This window comes from Mus musculus, chromosome 9 (assembly GCF_000001635.26).
Source record: "Mus musculus strain C57BL/6J chromosome 9, GRCm38.p6 C57BL/6J".
In the NCBI taxonomy this organism is placed as follows: domain Eukaryota; kingdom Metazoa; phylum Chordata; class Mammalia; order Rodentia; family Muridae; genus Mus; species Mus musculus.
The window spans coordinates 118,630,958-118,653,168 of record NC_000075.6 but is presented as its reverse complement, the minus strand read 5'-3'; the positions used below and the strand labels follow the sequence as shown (position 1 = coordinate 118,653,168).

The 22,211-nt window shown below is 46.8% G+C and overlaps 1 protein-coding gene across 2 annotated transcripts in view; it reads right to left on the bottom strand.

Moving 5' to 3' along the window:
- The window catches only part of Itga9 (integrin alpha 9), a 294,295-nt gene that overhangs the window by 247,835 nt on the left and 24,249 nt on the right, over nucleotides 1-22,211 (bottom strand). Inside the window, exons 4-5 of one of the 2 annotated variants that reach the window (NM_133721.2) lie at nucleotides 16,543-16,666; nucleotides 605-672 (exon numbers count right to left, since the gene is read on the bottom strand). In NM_133721.2, coding sequence (NP_598482.2) covers nucleotides 605-672; nucleotides 16,543-16,666 — 192 coding nt within the window. Of the gene's footprint in view, nucleotides 1-153; nucleotides 367-604; nucleotides 673-16,542; nucleotides 16,667-22,211 lie in introns of those variants that run through there. The other variant, XM_006511918.4, reaches the window with a different exon arrangement.

Here is a 22,211-nt window from a genome sequence, read left to right as displayed (position 1 = left end):
CCCTTTGACCTCCATACACGAGCCACAATAGGCTTACCCATACACATATGCACATGCACAAAATAAGGAAGTGTATTTCTGATAGAGAAAACAGTGCCTAAAAAATGTCCTAGCTGTAAACAATAATTCTATCCCTGTCACCTGGGGACATACCAGAGTAGAGGCTTTTGGAATTCAAGCACTGGAGAGCTCGATGTGTGTAAAATTGAGTCTCTCTGCTAAGGACGTGGATATGGTGTGAGGAGACACCCAGGTGACTGACACATCTTCAAACTGCTATCAGCTTCTTCCACAGATCTCAGATGGAGCCAGCTTCTGTAGAGATTCACCCACGAGCCAGCCCAGCCCTCCACCCAGCCATCCCAGCTGGGTGCCCTTCTCAGGTTTAGATAACTTCCCCTGCTAGAAACAGCAGAGTCTACTCACTCAGGACACTGTGGGGGTTCCGTGTGGGCTCTGGGTAAACACTGTGCAGAGTCACATCAGAATCTACACTACCCAGGATAACAGATATCCCATCTCCCGGGGCTATCCCAACCACAAAATGAAAAGGACCAAACACCAAGAAGGGAAGAGAAATAAAAGCCACATGGTTCACACCCACCTCTGTGAAGAAGCCTGCTATTCCGGCCTGGCAGGAGCCATGTTCTTCCCCATACTTCTTCTTATACTCTGGAGGAAAGGAGAGAGAAAAGCAGACCACAGCCATGTCAGGATGTGTCAGCCATGTGCCCATCTGGCCACTTTCCCCCATGCCTCTTATGGCTTGGCCCAGGGATACAATCCAGGCTGAGGCACAGAAAGAAAGTCTTAGTTAGTGCTCCAAGACTCAAAAATCCAGGCTCTGAAGCCATCAGGTAGCCAGGCTGCCAAGTGTCCCAGAGGATTTACCTCCATTCATGAGGAGAAAGGGGAGTGACAGTCACAGTCATTAGCCAGGAGGCTGGTGACAATTACGCCATTGACTTCAGAGAGGACTAAGGTCCCTAGAGGGCCCAGGGAGTTAAAAACAGGATTTAGAAATGGAAGTCTGTGGACATTCCCATGTGGAGTCCCCTGGAAGGAAGCCAGCTCCTCCCACCCCCAGAGCAGGGCAGTCTCTGGCAGTCTGTCTTCTCCTGAGCAACCAGAAGCCAGCCATCCACCTGTGGGCTGAGGAAGAGAAGACGGGTCCCAACACATAGTCACACTCTAGAGATGTGCAGACCTAGTGTGTGTACTCAGCCTCATCTGCCTTGTGTGTAAGAAGCACAGAGAGCCCCAGGGGCCAGAAGGAGACTGAGCCAGGCCTGGGGAATTAGCTGAATGGTGGAAGCATGTGGGCCATGTTCAGTCCCCAGAAACAGTGTTTCCAAAAAGGCAGAGCTCGTGCACACTTGTAATCCCAGTGCTAGAGAGCCAGACACAGGAGAACCCCTGATGTCTGTGTGGTGAGACTCAAAGCCAGTGAGGGACCTGTCTCAAAAATCAAGGTAGGTGGCATATGAGGCTGACTTCTGCCTTCCACGTGCAGGATTGCACACATGTGCACACGCTAACACACATAAACATAATTGATCATGCAGCCACAGGCACACCATTCAACATAAGGGACATTTCTGTTGCTGTTTTGCTCTAAGTCATGCAGGAGCAGGGAGGCCACCTGAGGGTCATTTGTCAGGTCCCAGGCTTTGCCTTCTTCCCTCCCTCCCATCATTTCTGTGGGCTTCCTGTCCCTCGAAACATATCTCTCCGTTCTTCAAGAGCTAAGAGTGCCAATTCTCAGAGAGGTAAAGCAAGTCACCAAGGGTCACACAGCTACTTAACCCATGGTCTTTTATCTCTGTGGCCTAATGGGGGTTTTTCAAAGTGAGTGATTTTGCAAGATCAAGAGGTTGACTGACTGACTGAAGTCATCTCGGGGGTAAAGACAAGGAGGTAAAGACATGAGAGGCCCCTCGAGCTTTTCCGATGGTGTGGCAATAATATAGCTGGAGACTAACAGGGTGGGGCAGCCCAGTAAATAACCCAGTGACCCCCTGCACTGTCCCCAGGCTCTTAGTGAGTCTCTAGTACCATTAAAGGTAATGGAATTACGTTTTGAAAGACACTAAATAAATAATATGAAGGAACAAGGAAGTCATGATTGCAACAGGACTCTGCTTCCTGAAGCTCCAAGTGTGAGCTCCAGGCAGAAGGGAAAAAAAGACTCTGGGGAAATAGAGGGAGAAATTCAGTTTCCAGCAACACACCACAGAGCCGGGAACGTTTTTCCAGTAAGTGACCATTAATCCCGGCTAAATTACAACAGAAAGTTAACTGAGTTAGACCGCTCTTCTGTGAGGCTAACTCAGTTCTTCCCGCCTTGTCCCGTCCGGTCACTATGCAGAAGACTCCCGGCTGCCAGACGCAGCCCAGAATCTTACACTGGGGGCTGAGGGTAGAAGATATGGGCAAAGAAATAAACCCTATGTCAATTGCAGGGCATGGAGATGGTACAAAGGGAAAATAAATCTTGCCTCAAACAGCACAATGTGGGACTAGCTAGAGAGATGGCTCAGCAGTGAAGGACGCCTGCTGCTCTTCCTGAAGATCTGAGTTTAATCCCCAGCACCCGTGCTCAGCCACTCACAACTGCCTCCCAGGGTATTGGACACCTTCCTCTGGCACCTGCACATATGTGAGTACACACACACACTGTGATGGTTTGTATATGCTTGGCCCAAGGAGCAGCACTATTAGAAGGTGTGGCCCTGTTAGAGTAGGTGTGTCACTATGGATGTGGGTTTTAAGACCCTCATCCTAGCTGCCTGGAAGCCAGTATTCTGCTAGCTGCCTTCAGAACAAGAGGTAGACCTCTCAGCTCCTCCTGCACCATGACTGCCTGGAGGCTGCCATGCTCCCACCTTGATGATAATGGACTGAACCTCTGAACCTGTAAGCCAGCACCAATTAAATGTTGTCCTTATAAGAGTTGCCTTGGTCATGGTGTCTCTTCACAGCAGTAAAACCCTAACTAAGACAGCCATGCATGTACGAACACGTGCACGCGTGCATGTGCGCACGCGCACACACACACAAATAAAACAAGTCTTTTTAAAAATAGAACAACAGCAAAAAACGATTGAAATGTTCATCTTAAGCAGTTAGGTATAAAGCTCGGAATGTCGGGTAAATGGGTTTTTTCACCTTACAGACTCTAAAGCTAAACAAGCCACTGTAATTCTTGCGTGTGTGTGTGTGTGTGTGTGTGTGTGTGTGTGTGTGTGTGTGTGTGTTCCTTTTTGGATCCAGTGTTTGGATGCAGGTTAACACTCAGGTGTACTAGTGAGATCGTGTATGAAGGGAGGTGGACAGCCTTGGGCACTAGTCTTCCAGAGCCATCCACCTTTGGTTTTTGAGGTGAACCTCAAGATCACTGGCTACGCTAGGCTGGTCCACCAGTGACTCTGAGATGACAAGCCCAAACCACCGCATCCCTCAGGGGGTGGAACTTGGGTTCTCATGCTTGCAGGCTAAGCACTTTACAGTCTGAGCTTCCCCCTAGCCCTGTGGCTGTAACTCTTGACCACAAGACGATCGAGGAGACTCGGACATTAAGAGCCCAATGAGAACATCTTGCCTGACACTGTTCAGCCTTATAAATTTTACACAATAGCAATTATGTGCAAATGGTATTCTTTTCAAAGCCCTTGGAGTCTCTTTATAGCGGAGACTCTAAAGACAGTTCACAAAGACACATCACCACGCCTCTATCAATGCCTTCCAAATTGGGAGAGTGTTCCCTGTGCTGAGAGCCAAGGTTTCTAAGACAGCCCCATCCTGGCCCAGGCTAATGTCCTACAGGGGGATATTGTCACTAGCACTCCAGCCTCAGGTAGCAGGGGACACTGTTTGGAGACCAGCCACCATTTCTCCAAGCTGGCATTGTCCTATTCCAGGGTTAGGGTGTATGGGGCAGGCCAGCAGGAGCTTAGTCATTTCTGGTTACTAGGTCTGGAAGCTCCAGAGGGAGGGCAATTGTGGGGCTCCACCTGGACCCTACTACCCAGAAATTCGTTCTAGAGGACAGGTCACATCCCAGCCTCCCCGAAACCTCTATGACTTTGTCACGAGCTCTCTCAATGTGAAGCAGGACTGTGTATTTTCCTTTGGCCTCCTGTCCCACCCTGACCACACACATTCGGGGACAATGGTGGCCTGGTTACTCTCTTCTAGGTTACTCTCTTCTAGATGCCCTAGGAATCTACAACCTTCCAGATGCCCCCTCAGCTTCTCTGCCCAGGTGACCTTACAGGTACATGTAACGACACACAAATGATAGACTTCCCATCACAAAAATGATGAGTTTATTTGCCTAAATGTCCTGAATGCCAGGCTGGTATCATTTACCCCACTGTACTTGACTGTGCTCTGTCACCTGGTCACACACTTGCACTGGACTAGAGACCCAAGTAGATGTGCACAAGGACCATGCATGGTGGCTCTCCTGCCACCAAGGTCCTGAACTCTGAATCTCTCTGTACCCCATGGCCTTCTCGTTTACCCTTCCCACCTTCCACCAGTCATGCTCCCTTAGTGCTATTCAGCACAATTTGAAAAGGCTCTACACCCCAAGTGCTGAGAATCGTGGATTCCAGAGCCAATGCTACCACTAACCCCAAGATCTAAGGACATACAAGGGTGCGATGATGGGGAGATCCTCAGCACAGATCCTTCTGGGCTTCCCACACTGACTCTACCCTGAGCAGCTCTGTGTTCTCTGTAGACTGTCAGAGAAGCAGGACAGAGCATCCATCTCTTCAGTCCACGGCACTCTTGCTATGACCATCCCTGATTATCTCTGAAGACCTGAGAGCAGTCACATAGCACACATGAGACATCCCATTCCCAAATGCTACAGCAATGGGACGTCACCGTGCCTGTACTCATGGCCACTGAGCAGAGTGAAGCCTTCTGAACAGAGTGGACAGCTTTACCAAGGACCCTTAGCCCCTCTCTGTCTCTAGGCGCAGCAATGGCAAGCCATGGCGGCGTAACCCCCCCCCCATTGCTAAGCCCAGACACCCCAATCCTTTTCAGTAACAGGAAACTAGACACAACATCATGGGACTGGGCACATAGTTCTTCTGGTAGAATGCTTGTGTGCATGCCAAAGGCCTGGGTTCCCTATGAATTGGGCATGGTGGCACATGTCTAAAACCCTAGCATTCAGGTGGTGGAGGCAGGAGGATCAAGAGTTCAAGATCATTAAGGGCAGCATGAGACACTGTGTCTAAACCAAACAAACTCAGAGACAATATCTTACAGACGCTAAGGGTCTAGTACCCAGAGAGTTGGGCTAATCTAGTCAAATACTTAAAATGTTCTTTCAAATAAAAAACGTAAACACTTTGTTCTGCTTATCTAGACTTGAGTTGGAGGAATGCCCTAAGCACAAAGCTATGGAAGAGGTCTGGGTAGAGCCAGGGGCAAGGGGCTGGCCCCAGTAGAGCTGAGCCCAAGAACATGAGTCACACCCTTGTCTCCATTGAGCAGTCCAGGAAACACAGGGTGGAGGAAGCCAGGAGGAGCTGGAGATGACCTCCAGCCCCCTGTGTTCCCAGGAAGACCTTTCTGCACAAACACAAAGGCAGTGAGTCCAGGTGACCCTGGGCTTGCTCACTCAGTCTCGAGTTGTCCCCACAGACATAGCCACACAGAGAGAACAGCAAAGTACTAGGCTCCCTCCCGCTGTTACAGGATAGAACATGCATCTACCTCAATGACACAGGTACACACGTGCTCTTGTGTGTCTATAAAAACTTCTAGGACCTAGGTTGTGGCTGTGATGAAACACTGGCCTAAAACAGCTCGAGGAGAAACATGCTTTATTTCACTTTACAGCTCACAACCCATCACCTATGGAAGCTGAGACAGGGAGAAAAGGCAGGAACAGAAGCGGAGAACAGAGAGGTGCCGTCCACTGGCTTGCTTCCCCCATGGCTTGCTCAGGGTCACTCTTATCCAGCCCAGGACACCTGCTCCTGGGGGCCCTGCTCACACTAGGCTGGAGCCACAGCCATCAGCAACCAAGAAACAGACTTGATCACAGGCCATTCTGAGAGATGCAATTCCTCTCTGAGATTCTGTCTTCCGATTTATGTCTAGGTTTGTGCTAAGCTGGCAGAAACTAATTATGACAACCCACAAAAAACACAAACGCCTACAATTTGTCTTTATAAGTCTGACTTATTTCACTCAAATGATGGTCTCAGGCTTTATCTAATTTGTATTAAACAACAGAATTTCACTTTTTAATGAGTCAATTCATACACACATATGCTTGTGTGTGCATATGCATATACAACTTTCTGCGTGCATCCTTTTGAATGGCATCTAGTCTGTCTTATACCTTAGCCCTTTGGCTGGCACCACAGTGAGCATGGATATGCAGATGTCCCTGTGAGTGTAGAGTCCTTCATATATGTATACAGACAGAAATAGGACAGTAGAGTACTCATATGATAGCTCTATGTTTAGCTTTTGGCAAAGCCAGCGTATGCAGATGCCCTTGCCCATGTATGCGCGCAGGGAGATCAAAGTTTACCTTAGGTGTCTTCCACAATCACTTTCTATTTTTTGACAAGATCTCTTACTGAACCCCGAACTCCCGGATGTGGCTAGCATGGCTGGTGAGTCTCCCAGCCCAGCCCAGGAATCAGACATGAAGACCCAGGTCTTTATGTGGGTACTGAGGGTCTGAAGTCAGCTCATGCTCACACAGTAGGCACATTAATCTCCTGCTCAAAACTGGTCTTAACACACTGATCCCAAAGTCATTTTCCAGTTGTCCAGCTCAGCTAGAAAATAAAGTATCTGGGAAAATAGCTTTCTAGCCTTAAATTATTTCCAAAGATCACCAAGGAGCGATAAATCTCTCAGTAACTGAAGATAAAGCAAAAATTTAGGGGTCTGTGCTTATTAGCGGACAGGTCGTTAGTAATAAAACGGGCATTTACCTCCCCCAAAGGGAAGAGATAAACTACCTTCCGTTCTGATGGACTTCCGTCTACGTGGGAAATAAGAGTTATGCTATTAATAGCGAGGTTAGAGAGGAAGAAGGAAAAAGGTCTTGAAGCAGTTCCCGAGTAGACTGTGGCAAGTCCTGAAAGCCAACTGCATCAAGCAATTAAGCAAGAAGGGCATTTGACGAGAAGAAAAGCATTACAGGGAATATTTAATACTTTTGACCTTTTACATCCATTTTGTAGGTCAGGGCGACTTTGTTCACAGCCAGCAGTTCAGCTAACACAGCAGGGCTGCTGCGTTAGCCTCAGTCAGCAGCAAAGGGCGGGGCTGATGATATCTATCTCACCCATTTCTGCCGCCTCTCATGCTGTCTTTCCAGAGGAAGGTTTACCATCACGGGAAAACGGGTTGTTTAAAATGCTACTGTATGGCTACAAAGGAATATTATGCTGCCTTGAAATGGAAAGGCGTGCTGATGCATTCTAGGACATGGAGCATGCCCTGAGGAGACAGGGCTAAATGAAGTTGGCAAGTCACACAGTGGAAGGTTCTGCTTGTACCCAGAGTGAGCTCTCATGCAGAAAGTGGGGAGGTTCTTGCCAGGAGCTGGAGACGAAAGAGATGGAAAACTGCTGTTGACCAGGGATGGTTTCCGATGATAGGAACCACGCAAGACTTCTGGAGAGAGGTGGCAGCTGCCCAGTGTAGACAAGAATGAGGCACACTTCAAAAATGGTTACAATGTTCATTGTTATGCATATGTTGGGCAATTAAATATTACAAGGAAAAGCGTCTGGAGAGATGGCTCAACTGTTAAGAGCAGTTACTGACTGCTCTTGATATAGTTAGACTTCTAGGTCCAGGGAATCCGACACCCCCTTCTGGCTGTCACAGGCACTGGACTCATATGCACATACCTACCTACACACATGTGTATGCGCACACATGCACACACACACACACACATACACACACATAACTAAAAGTAAAATAAACATTTTTAGCCCATTAATGGTTGCTTCCACTCAGGATTAGAAAGCAAGATTTTGCCTCCTCCCACTTCAGAAGCGTCAGCCTGCAAGCTGCGTAACAGCGAGCATCTATTCAGCTTGGTCCACACTGGGTTACATTTCCTCCTGGGCATGAGACAGTCACATTGCAGTGAGAGCTAGCTCCAGCTGAGAACTGACGGGTGAATCGCTCCTGTCATAACCAGTGATAGGACATGAGCAGCTAAGCTATGAAAGCTGAATGTGGGGGACTGAGAGAGACCCGGGCTGCAGAGCAAACCTGCCTGCCTCTGGCTGAGTTTCACCAGGCTAATGCTGTCTGCTCTCAGTGACTGCAGGGCTCACCTCTAGGTTACATCTAAGAAAACAAAGCCAACCAACCAACCAACCAAACAAACAAACTGAAGTGTGACACTAGAAGTCTACAATGTCCTGAAAAGCCATCAGATCATAACGTAGTAACTGGATATCTTTCCTTGTGCCCTCATTGATCACAAAGGAATCAATGTGCCAACAGAAACAGGCCATCTAGGGAAACCTACGCTGCACTTTAAGGGCCAACAACCCTCCCTGTGCTTAATACACCTTCAGTAAGACCTTCATCAGCTTTCTCTGCACCCCAGTTTTCTCATCTCTACAACAGGAACATGAACATTGATCAGGCAGAGGGACACAAGCCAGTAACTGTAGCACCCAGAAGGCAAAGCCAGGAGATCACCACGGGTCCAAAGCCAGACCGGCCTCCACAGCGAGGTCCAAGGCAGTCAGAGCTACACAGCAGGACTCTGTCTCACAAAACAACAAGAAAATGCTGACCCCCCCCCAATGTTGTGTTCACAAGTATAATTACAGGTTCAAGTGGCCGTCCTACCTTCTAGCTCCTAAAAGGTATTTATTGTCAAGTGGATTCTGATCTGGGTGCTTCTCAGACAACAATCCTCAAGATGCTAAGCCACACACGTGCACTTTTAAAAGAGACTTAGAAACTGTGGGCATCTGTAATGTTAGAAGATACAATTTAAACAGCAATCCTGCTCAATGTGTGGAAAGTTTTTTTTTTTTTTTTGAGGTATAGGATCCATTTTTGTCTAAAGGTCTTGGCTCCAATAAGAAACTTAGACTCTCATGAATCCCAGCATCATTTTCATAGACCTCTGAGCTTCTCCTTTCAGCCATGACTGTCCTGTGGAGCCAGTCTCCATTTGTGTGTGTGTGTGTGAGTGAGAGAGAGAGAGAGACTGTGACTGTGTGTTTATGAGTGTGTGAGTGTGTATATGAGACTGAGTGTGTGTGTGCATAAGTGTGTGTGTGTGAGTGTGTGCATGAGTGTAAGAGTGTGTATATGAGACTGAGTGTGAGTGTGTGTGTGCATGAGAGAGAGACTGTAACTGTGTGTGCATGAATGTGTATATATATGAAATTGAGTGTATGTGTGCATAAGTGTGTGTGCGTTTGTGAGTGTGTGTGAGTGTGTGAGTATGTATATGAGACTGAGTGTCAGTGTGTGTGCATGAGTGTGTGAGTGTGTATCTGTGTGGATGTATATGTATGTGCACTCATGCATGTGGAGGTGAGATGGTAACACTAGATCTTCCTCAGTCACTCCTCACGTTATCCTGAGACAGGTCTCTCACTGAACCTGTAGCCCTCCAGTTTATCTAGGCTGTCTGGCCACCAAGCAGTGAGGTCCAGTGATCCGCCTATCTGAACCTCTTCAGAGCTGCAGTCCAGAGTGCATTTTGAAAGTGGCATTTAAAAAAACATGGGCTCTGGAGATTGAGTGGGGTCTTCATGCCTATGCAGCAAGCACTTTACCAACAGGGCCATCTCTCCAGCCCCAGGACCCTCTCTTAACTGTATAAAATATTGAGTAGCATCTTACTGTTTAATTCACCATATTTATTTAAGTGAGGTAATGTTTGCAAATGCTCTTTAGAAAACAGAAAGGCCTCTGTAAAAGCAGGGCTCATTATTTAATAAAAATGGAAGGGGCTTGAATTCTTAAGTGGATTGCATAGCCTTTTACAATTCCTTCTAAAAACAAAAGAAATGCACACCCAAACCTCGACTGCTTTTGATTTGTAAATGGATCATAATTGATTTTTATCCCCTGTGGGGTCCTGCCCTTCAGCATTAAGAAGAGAGGAAAAAATGTCTTCACAATTGAATGCCTTGGTCTGGTTCTTCCAGTGGGAATGACCACAGCCTTAAGAAATGCACATGGGAAATAAATGCTCAGCTGCCCTGAGAATTGAAATCAATTTTAAAGCACAAGAAAAATTGATCAACCCAGAACCTTAACATTCAGATTTAAGAACATTGGCACGCAACCTCAGATCCTTTCTATTTAACCGGAACCAAAGGCTTAACAACTGGATTACACAGATAAGATCCTCAAAGCTATTTAAGAAAATGTAACCCAGGCATGGTGGTGCGTGCCTGTGACTTCAGCAGCTGGGAGGCCGAGAGAGGAGGATATAAGACCAGTTAGTCTCAGCTTCATAGTGACACCTGACTCCACAAACAAGCAATTACGAACCTTTCCAGCTCTTCAGATGATTTTAATGCAACCCAGCTCTCTGTCCTTAGTTATCAGTTGACTAAAGAAGCATCCAGTGGACACCCCTTGAGACAGCTGAAGAATATTACGGGATTTGAAAGTCAACCGGAAAATTCTCATTTATTGAGTTTGGAAGGTATTGGACACTTAAAACACCCCAAATTCCTTGTCAGGAGGTACTGATCACCCCACTTTACAGGAGAGGACACTGAGACCTTCCAAGCTTGTGCAACGTCACCTTATCAGAATGGAGGAACAAAAACTGTCAATTATGTGAATGTTTGGTGCCACCACATCCTGAAATATAATGGTATTGTCATTGCTACTAACAAACAAAATCTACATTTATTTATCATTTGTGTGTTTGTTTGCAGGGCAAGGGCATGTGCACATGCTAGTGCACACATGTGCAGGTCAAAGGGCAGCTTATGGAAATCAATTCTCTCCTACCACGTGGGGCCTGGTGCTTAGCAGCAAGTGCCTTTACCAGCTGGTCCTCTCACGGCTCCTCTCTCAGCCGGAGAACACTTTTTGGAATTCTTCTAGGCTGCTCTCAAGTCACCCCAGACTCATGAGATATTTTTTTCCCCATCACAATAAAAACCATGAGTTGCTTACAGTCTCATGCTGAGTTCTGGCTTCTTGCCTTGGTGGATTCAAGGATAACGGACAAAAGAAGTATCTGTACTTGATTTTATCACATGAACTGACTTAAGTTTGGAGAGGCTTTAAATATCCTGGTGTGGTGACTGGAGACATAGCTTAAGCGATCTGACCGCCAGCCTCCAAAGGCATTGCACTCACATGTACCTGCCCACACACACACACACACACACACACACAATTTAAAATAAGATAACTCTTCTAAAAGCATCCTGGTTTGTTTAAGTAACTAATGTTTGATAGTGCTCACTCTGTTTTTCTGGTAATCTCCCCAAATCATGATGTTAAGTTCTTATCTTCTCCCACATTCTGACAAAGACAACATTTGGCCATAATGATACTGTCTGCGGTCGAGACAGGTGTAAACGCGATGTGTTGCTGTAGGGATGCACTGTGAGTTTATCTGATTTTATGTCCTAGTCCTTTTTGATTTTCAATTCCTTCTGTATTTCCTGGTTCCAACAGGATGCTCTGATAGCCTCTCCCATCCAGCAGGAAGCAGCTGAGAAGCCATGAGAAAATGTCCCATGCCAAACGAGACCAGTGTTTTTGAAGAAAAAGATAGACCATCTAGAGACTGCCATATCCAGGGATCCATCCCATAATCAGCCTCCAAACGCTGACACCATTGCATACACTAGCAATATTTTGCTGAAAGGACCCTGATATAGCTGTCTCTTGTGAGACTATGCTGGGGCCTAGCAAACACAGAAGTGGATGCTCATAGTCAGCTATTGGATGGATCACAGGGTCCCCAATGGAGAAGCTAGAGAAAGTACCCAAGGAGCTAAAGGGATCTGCAACCCTATAGGTGGAACAACAATATGAACTAACCAGTACCCCGGAGCTCTTGTCTCTAGCTGCATATGTATCAAAAGATGGCCTAGTCGGCCATCAGTGGAAAGAGAGGCCCATTGGTCATGCAAACTTTATATGCCTCCATACAGGGGAATGCCAGGACCAAAAAGTGGGAGTGGGTGGGTGGGGGAGTGGGGGGGGGGGTATGGGTGACTTTTGGGATAGCATTGGAAATGTAAATGAAGAAAATAACTAATAATATATATACATATATACATATATATACATATACATATATAAAGCTTGAGGGACCCAAGAGGTGGCTCAGCAGTTAAGATTGTACACTGCTCTCCCAGAACACCCAGTTCAGCGGACTCAAAACCACATGTAAATCCAGCTCCAGGAAATCTGACCCAGTCAGATAGGCACCTTTGCTCATATTCGCATATATACACAGAGATAGATACACAGCACACACACACATACGCACACAAATCACACCACCATACACACACACACCACATACTACACATACACCATTCACACACCACACCATATACCACACATACATACACACACTACATACATACTCACTACACATACCACAACAAACACACACACACACACACACACACACACAAAGACACTTAAGAATTAACCTTTTTAAAAACAAAAAAGCTCAAGACATTTTAGAAAGGTGGCCCAGAAAGTTTAGTCTACCAAACCGACCTTCCAATCTTTGGGAGTCTGTACAGCTGACCCTCCCGAAGCCCAACAAGGAGGCATCACTACAGAGCAACAGGCAGGCTCTCTGAGCACAGTCCTCTGGAATTTCTCATGATCTCCCTAGAACAGCCCAAAGAGGAGTGGAGGCATGCCAGCATCCATTGCACTGGCAAGACCTCTAACTGCACCAAGAGATGTGGTGTGGCACAGCAGCCCCCAGCAAACCTGTCTTGGCCCTCATGCATCTGCCCCCACTGCACAGGAAGTAAACCTGGAAGGAGGAGTCTCTCCAAACCTTGCCCTGCCTGCTGCCATGACTCACAGTGCAGTGCCTCTGTCCCTCACTTCCCTGACTTCAGCAGACTGTAAGCTTTAAACAGGTTTCCAATTCCTCAATCATACAATGAAATAAGCCTGCCTCCGTGTCTCCTTGACTGGGATGCAACTGGAAGAGTTGTATTTTTAATCCATGTTCTAATTATTATAAAAAATAAGTTTAATTATGATGTTTTCAAGCATGTATATTTTTCATATGTATGGTGTGCATGTGCATATGTGTATTGATGTATTCGTGTGTCTGTGTGTGTGTGTGTGTGTGTACATGCAGATAAAGGCCCAAGATTAGTATCAGAAATCATCCTCAAGTCCTCTTCTGCCCTTTCCCCTGATTTAGGCCTTCTCAATCAAACCCAGAGCTCACCAAAATAGCTTGGTCTCACTAGCCAGTCTTCCGTGGGGGCCCCTCTGTCTCTGCCTTCCAGGGGTGTGCCACATTCGCGTGCCATGTATATGGGGATCTAGACTCTGGTCCTTTAACCACTGAGCCATCTCCCCATCTCTCGTGTATATATTAGTACACACTTTTCTGGTATCCCTTCCTTCACTATGGCCCTCCTGTGTCCCTCCCCATTCCCACTGGTTCCCCTTCTCTCCTCACATACTCCCCTCTCTTCTTCATTCTATCTACAATGCCCCACTGCTCTCTCTTCTGGGACTGTGTGTGTTGGCTTTTGTGATGCTCGTGAGCCACTTAACACAACTAAATGATCTCTACTCCTTAAACACAAGTCAGTCACCTTGTAATGACTCATAAACTTCGCTTAGTACCTGGCTCATTAGCCTATAACAAGCATATTAATGTATGCAATATGTTCAGCATAGGGAATACACACCAGACACTGCTGTAAGAACCCAAAAGTATTGATCACTTAAGCTGGGCACAGAATTTACATCCTCATTGGCACTTGGTGTTAATGAGAGGGAGCTGTAGAGAGGCAGGACTCAGGTTCTGGCATTTGGAGTCCTGGGTTTTGTTCTAACCACTGTGCAACTCACCCTCCACATAGTGAAAACTCAGACTTGCAAGCCATGCTTATCTCTCTGGACCTTGATACCCTGCAAGCCGGTCTAGATGACATCTGAAAGGTCCTATCAGACTCTAAATGCTCCCATTGTCCTTAACCATAATGTGACCCCCACCTGCAACAGGGAGCTTGCATCACCGAGGTTTTCCACATTAAGAGAAAATAATGGTTGTTTTAGGAGCCAAAGCTGGTTTCGTTTCAACCACAAAACAAGGAAGTAGAGATCTCCAAAACCAACAGGACAGGACAGGGCCTTCTCACTGCGGGCCTGCCTCTCATCTAATCCCTACCCCCACCCCCTCACCCCACTACCCCAGTCTTCCTGAGAAATCTGAGCATCACCACCCCTCCCATTTTACAGATCCAAGTACACAGAACCATTGTCCGGTCCTCAGATTTCCTCAGCAGCTGCTCTTGGTCCCAGTACTCCCTATACTGGCCCCTCTCCTTACTGTGGTTGGGTTTTTGTTTTGGGTTTGTTGTTGTTGTTGTTTTTCCCAACGTACAAATTTGAATATGTATGCGTGTCCTTAAGGAAGAAAAGTCAGGTGGGAGCAAACATCTTGCTAATATGTTCTCTGGTTAAATCTTCTCTGGCTCCATTTGACCATCATGGAGTAAAGAAATATACAAAGCAAAGAAACCTAGGCCACTGCTGCAGGAGGACTCTGAGCTCCCAAGCGGAGCCCTGCATCTGTCAGCTACCTCTGCGTAACAATTTTAATCCCTCATGGCAAATGATAACGATGCTGATTTCTCGATCATACAGCTACGCAAGAGCTAGGGCTCAGCTGACCTGGGTGGGCTGGCCTGTCCCATGTGTTTGTGTTTGGGGACCAGTGAGTGAGCTGTATAGGATGTGGAAAGTGCTGAGACGGGTGGGTGAAAACCAAATGTCCTGGCTGGTACTCATGTATGTTCTCTGCTACTTGACTGATAACACTCATTCACTCATTCATTCATTCATTCATTCATTTGTGACAGGGGCTCATTCATGTTCCCAAGCTGGCCAGGAAGATAAAAATCCCAGAACTTCACATATGCTGGGCAGTCATTCTACCAACTGAGCTACACCTGTGGCTATATCATGGGTGTTTAGGATGAAGAGTTTTTGTCCCACTAGGACAATATAGAGATGAACAGGGCCAGATTTCAGTCTCCCCATCTGGCCCAGCCTCAAGCAGAGAAAGAATGAAGGTATGAAAACAGCCCACCCTCACACAAGAAGAGGGGCTGTGCCTCCACTTAAGTCCCTGCTGACCTTTCTGTAGAGAACCGTTCACAGAATGTCCTGCTGGGGGCTTCTGAGTTCCACATAGTGCCATGGGGTCCCCCTGCCCCCCATGAGACAAAAATGATTTACAATATCCTTAGTGTCAGAACCCCTCTTGATGACCACGAGAACAAAACCTAAGGAAGCCCAGGGAAGCACAAGGCAGTGCGGACCCAGGCCACTTAGACCTCTTTCCAAAGGTGTAAGTGGGAAGCAATGAAAAATCAAACAGCCTTTTGCACTTAGAGAGGGACCTGGCTCAGCAGCTCACCAGAACTAGGTTGGCTCAGTTTTGCCCAAGAATGTGCAGCTCTAAGCAGGGCATCGCAGAAGACCCCGAGTGACCCTGTGCTCACAAACACACCCCACAGAGCTCATGGTCTCAGAAGACAACATGTAGAATGGACCCGACTCAAATCCACAATCAGAGCGCACTAAGCCTGTGTGGAGTTGTATAAATTTAAAAAAAAAATCATGTTTATTATTGTTTGACTTAGAGATGTATTGTTACACAGTGACAGTAGACTGATACCAAGTGTTGTCTAGACCCAAGGAATGCTCTCTGACTAGTTCTGACAGACACCCGAGGATGGTCAGAAGTGTATGCCATAAGAACTGAATGAGGGGGCTGGTTGGTCAACTTCTGCCATGTTATGGCTTTATAGAGACTGGATCTTCTCTTCCCACAGCCTAGAACATCCAGGACTTTTCTAGAAGTCCAATGACGATCCTGGCTTTATGGCAGTGCTGTATTGATCACCTGAACCCGTTCCTTGCCTTTCTGATAAGGACTCTCAGGTTCAGAAAAGGATAATAAGTTTCCCAAGGCCCTATAGCATGTGGTAATTCCAGAAAGCTAAGAGAACAGCTGAATTGTTTGACTAAATCTTATCCCTGGAACTGGTAATGAACACAGTAGTCTCTGTGGCAGGAGCAGGGCTGGGCAGGGCCTAGACCACTGTCCCCCTTGCAGTTGCCTCTTCCATGGACATGACATTGATGCCAGAGTCGATCTGGGGACAGATAACCCTGCTCTCACACCAGTGTGTGGAAAGCCTGAGAGAAGCTGAGGCAGTGGTGTGAGGGAGAGGGCTGGGGATTGCTGAAGTCACCCAGCAAGGAGGTCACCGCGCTGAGAGAGAACCAATCCACACTTACCTTCGTAGCAGGGAATCAGCACCTTGCCTTTGGCCTGGAGGTTGGAAGGGATGAGGTAGCAGAATCCATGGGGCAGGATGTGGTCTGCTTCGTAGTAGATGTTCTTCCAACGATGGGCACAGGCCTAAAGGGACAGAGAGGGAGGGAGGGAGATTGAAGTTCACATCAAGGCATCAGAAAAATGAAATGGAGAAGAACCAGCTCCTGAGAGTCACTGGAGGAGAGAGTGATCAATAGCTGGACCTGAGCACAGAGACAGAACGACAGAAGACAGTGGGCTACTGAGTCTTGGAGTGAGACGTGGCTTCTAGGCAGAGGGCAGGGAAAGCCTAGAGAGTGGACAACACCCTCCACACTGAGCAAAAGAAGGGAGACGCTTCCGGAAAGAGAAGCATTTGGTGCAAAGGACGTGAGCAGAGCATTAGGTTTGGAAGTCACAGGGAAAGAAAGACAATGAGTGGAGAGACTCTGAAGTAAGAAGATGTCAGAGAGGCAGCCAGGCCTCAGCTAGGCCTCTCACTTTCTATTTTTTTGTGGTGGTTTGGATAAGAATGGCCCAAATAGACTCATATATTTGAATGCTTAATCATTAGGGGATGGCACTATTTGAACAGATTAGAAGGATCAGAGCTGTGGCCTTGTGGGAGGAAGTATATCACTGGGGGAAGGCTTTGAGGTTTCAAAAGCCCAGGCCAAGTGAGAGTGTTTCTCTCTGCCTGTGGATCAGGATACAGCTTTCAGCTACTGATCCAGTACCATGCACACCATCATGTCCCCTGTCATGATGATAAGGGACTAAACCTCCAAAAACTTCAAGCAAGCCCTGATTAAATGCTTTCTTTTTTAAGAGTTGCCTCGGTCATGGTGTCTCTTCACAGCAATAGAACAGTGACTGAGTCAGTTTCCTAAATCTTTACAACTATGTTATTATTAAGAGAATGATGGCAAGGCAGTGCTCGGCCACAGCACCCATGTAGAGGTTGGAGGTCAACTTTGTGTAGCCGGTTCTCTCCTTTATGTGGTCCCAGGAATTGAACTCAGGTCACCGGGTTTGTACAACAAACACTTTTACCCATTGAGTCATCTCATGGGCCCAGGACTTCTATGTTCTTCATGGGATTGCTAAGTAGCAGGGAGTGGCTGGGTAACACAGTCAATGCTGAGACCAGGACTGGATCTAGCTGCTCCTGTGCTTCATCTTTCTATAAGGCCTTTCTATCATCAGATTCTGGATTCCTGATTGAGAAGCAGGGACAGTGGCTATTCTTATAACCCGTCCCATGAGGCCCTGGCACCTAGCTGGAATGGGACACCCAAGGCCTCTGTATGGGCTCTTCCTCACTTGTTGAATGATAAGATCATTGTCATCTAAGCTCTCTGCTCTTTTTCCCTCCAGTGACGCTGCCACTGGGGGGCCCTGATAAGCCACTCTGCCCAAAGGGGACCTCAGTAGGGCACTGGAGACCTGAGCTTGGCCACACTCTGTGCCATGTTTGAGATAGCCAATGACAGATCAGCTGTCTCTCCTACTTCACTATATTATCTTCCCTCCCCACTTGATTCTTGCATTGTGAGGGAAAAAAAGAGACATTTCTCAGCAGATGGAGACAGCACTTAGTGAGAAACAGGAAAGATCACAAGGTCAATAGTTGTCCCATACTTCTACATAGAGATATCCCTCCTGTGTGGTATGTGTGTGTGGTATCTTACTGCCTTGTGGCAGAGTCTCTCACGGAACCTAGAGTCAGCTTCTCTGCTCCCCAGCGCCATGCTCGGGCTACTGGCATGTGTGACTATACATGGTTTTTACATGGGCGCTGGGGATTAGAACTTAGATCCCGACACTTGCAGAATGAGGTGCTCTTGCTCACTGAGCCATCTCCCCAGTCCCTACATGCTTAAAATCATCTCTATACTTATAACAGTGCAGTCAACACAGAAATTGTTACATCACGCCATTTGGAGAATGAATACAAGGGAAAGGTCTGCCCATTCGTAGAGCATATGCAGATTTAAAAATCAGTTTTGATCACAATTGGTCGAATCTGGAGCTATCAAACCCATAGCCCATGGAATCCACAGACACAGAACCCGTGAATAGAAAGGGCTGACTAGCAGATTTTTTCATTTTTGGATTCTGACTTAGTTCTTACAGTTTGTAAATCTGAGTCTCTTAGATCACCCAGTTTCTGAGCAAATAGGCTTTATTCTAGTTGAAGGGCTTGGCCCACAGCTTGAGAGCTCTCGTTACCTATAGCATGCTGAGTTAGAGAGGCCGAAGTTTATCGTGGTGTGTCTGGAAGCCAGCTGCACACATGGACAGCATCACCGATGTTTATTATATTGTCTGCTTTCCATCCCATAAACTGTTTAAGGGTGACCTTGAAGAATCCCTAGGAGACCCAAATACTACATTTTACACTCATCTAATTTACAATATTCTGGGAGGACAGAGATCAAAGGTCAAAGACAGACCCCACTCCAGAAAATAGAAAGGAACTCTGAATATAAATTATAAGAAGAAAACACTGTGCTTAGCCAGATCATCCTCACGCACGTGAGCCCGTCTGACCTGCATCCTGTACAAAAAGAGCAAGATTCCGAGGAACTGCAAAGCATCGTGACTCGGTCGATTTGGGGAGTGAGTTGTAAGGAAGGGCAGGGAGTGGTGAAGGATAAGGAAGAAGAGATTGCTCTGGAAGTGGCCAGAGCCTATGTTCTTGGGCTATGGGGGTAACCCAGAGGTACTGTGTGCTCTAAGGGGAGTGAACAAGATGTAAGATGAGGGAAGAAAATGAGGAAGGAGAGAAGGGGGAAAGAGAAAACAACATGGAGAAGGAAGAGACAGAGGAAGAGGAGGAGGAAAGGAAGGAAGAGGATAAGGAAGGGGAGAGGGAGAACAGAGATGGAGGGGGAAAGGTGAGGGGAAGGAGGGAGGTGGAGACGAGGAGGAGATTCAGGAGGCAATACCCTGTTTAAATTCATCTTCTAAAGCACCCTAGGAAAAGACTAAGGACCCTACCATCACCCCAAATCTTGGCCCTCACACATCTCAAGTTAGAAGGACTGATTATCCTCCCAAGCAATAAGAAGAGGAAGAAAATTCTCCAATTCCCTTCAAAGGCCTTCTTTGTTGTGTGAATACAGCATGTTCTTCCTGGAGGGTGGCTTGGTGACAAATGCCTGTCTGTCCCTCCCACCCTCACACACCTGCACTTGTTGTCCACAGATGAACAAGCTTTGCCATGCTTCCAGGTCTGCAATGCACAGCTCGGTCACACCCCGGCCATCGAGACGCAGTGGGCACAGGATTAAAGCAAGGCTGAGCTGTCACGGAATTCTCCCAAAGACACTGTGCCTCCCTGGGCCGGGGTGGGGGTGGGGGTAACTGGGGGGGGCACAGGGGAAGAGGCTCTGGGGTGGTTAGCGCTGGGAATGTTGTTTGGCAGATGTTTACCTACAGCAAACTCATCAGAGTATGTTCTCGTGACCTGTGCACTTTTCTTCACATGTTATATTTTGGCAGAGCACTCATTCACACGTACGCACGCAGCAAACCAGGAAGCAGCGACAGGAATAGCCACAGGAACATACTGGGTGGCTTTGAAGAAGACACAAGGGAAGTAAGCAGATGAGAGGGCCAGAGAGAGCCCTGACATTCAGAAAGGAAACAGCGGAGTTAGAGCCGGAAAGCGCTGCTTCCACCCAGAAAAAAATATTGAGCCGTTTAGATAATTCCTTATCTGAGGCTTGGCAGCTCTGATGAGGAAAGATTGTGGTTCTGAATGTTCGAGGTGTGTGTGTGTGTGTGTGTGTGTGTGTGTGTGTGTGTGTGTGTGTGTGTGTGTGCGTGCGTGCGTGCGCCCAGAGGTTAATAATATAAAGTACCTTCCGCCCTTACTTTCTATCTTTATATATTTTTTGAAATAGAATCTCCCACTGAAGCTGGCTCTCATCAGTCTGGCTGGCTGGCCAGGGCTACGAGCGCAGTCATGAGTGGCTGTGCCCAGCTTTTGCATGGTACTGGAGATCTGGACTCCAGTTTTTATGCTTATGCAGCATGGCTGACTAAGCCTTCTTCCCTATTCCTGACAACACCATCTCTGCACTCCAGGGGTGCGGGAACAGTGTGGGAAGGGAACTTGCTTTCAGTACCATGGTAGCATTGGTAGTAGGGATCATTTGTCCCTGGTGGAAACTAGAAGGAACCACCTTATCCACAGACCCAAGATAGGCAGCCACTGGGCCAAGGTTAGCCTGGTTGGCCAGCTTGACATTCTGGGTCTTGGCAGCATTGATCCCGCTGAGACCATTTGTCATTGAGATGATTTACTCTCTCGAAGTCACAGCTGTCCCCTCCACCACCCTATCCTTGAAATCAAGGCTGTATCCCTAGGGAGACAGGTTTTATCCTGTGCCACAAAGTTTTCCTGAGGGATCAAAATGCCTTCTCTACCTTCAATTTAAAAAAAATTTTTTTGATTCCCAGAAATATTTCACAGACAAAAATGAGACATTAAAAAAAAAAGAAATGGATTTAAATAACACTAACATAGATGCACACACACAAACCATCATGAAATATCACCTCACACTCTTTAGGGTGGCTACTATTTAAAGGGAAATAGAATGTGCTGGGGGTGTGGCTCAGTAACAGAACAAGTGCTTAGCATGCCTGAGGCTGTGGATTCTATCTTCAGTACACAAGATGCCAATAGCAAGCAGTTGAACAATTAGTTGTCTCTGGAACTTTCTGCATGCTGGCCAAACACAAAATGGTTTGTGAACTTTAGAGGAACAGAGTGCCAAGGTATTCCCAACAATGGAAAGCAAAATTACCACATGATCTGATAGTCGCACTTCCACATACGTACCCAAAAGGAAGGGAAAGTGGGGTGTCTAATAAATTTTTTTTCTGGTTTTTCAAGACAGGGCTTTCTCTGTGTAGCCCTGGCTGTCCTGGAACTCACTTTGTAGACCAGGCTGGCCTCGAACTCAGAAATCTGCCTGCCTCTGCCTCCCGAGTGCTGGGATTAAAGGCGTGCACCACCACACCCAGCATGTCTAATAAATCTTTGCTAGTGTTTGTAGCAACTTTATTCATAATGGCAAGGAGCTAGAAGCCACCTAAACATGCATCCATGAACAAACAGAGAAAGCACTGTGCACGTGTGATAAAGTATCACTTGGTCTTGAGAAAAGAAAGAAAAGAAAAGAAAAGAGAAGAGAAGAGAAGAGAAGAGAAGAGAAGAGAAGAGAAGAGAAGAGAAGAAAAGAAAAGAAAAGAAAAGAAAAGAAAAGAAAAGAAAAGAAAAGAAAAGAAAAGAAAAGAATGCTGTCATATATGTTACGACAGAGCTGAGCAGTGAAGACACTACGTTAAATGGCAGAAGCCAACCCAAGATGACGAATCCAGCCCGCTCCTATCTGCAGGGGATCTGACATGTTGAGTACTTCAAAATTAGAATGATGATTACCAGGAAGCAGGGGGCAGGAGGAAGGGAGTTGTGTTTGAGAGATACAAGATTTGGCATCTGTGAGATGGAGAGTTCTAGAGATGCTGTTGTACAACAATGTTTTCTCACGCACTTCTGATGTTGTCTCCTGATTTTAGCAGAGAAGTGAGCTTTTCATTTATCAGAAACATGCGTGCCCAAAGAAAGCACACG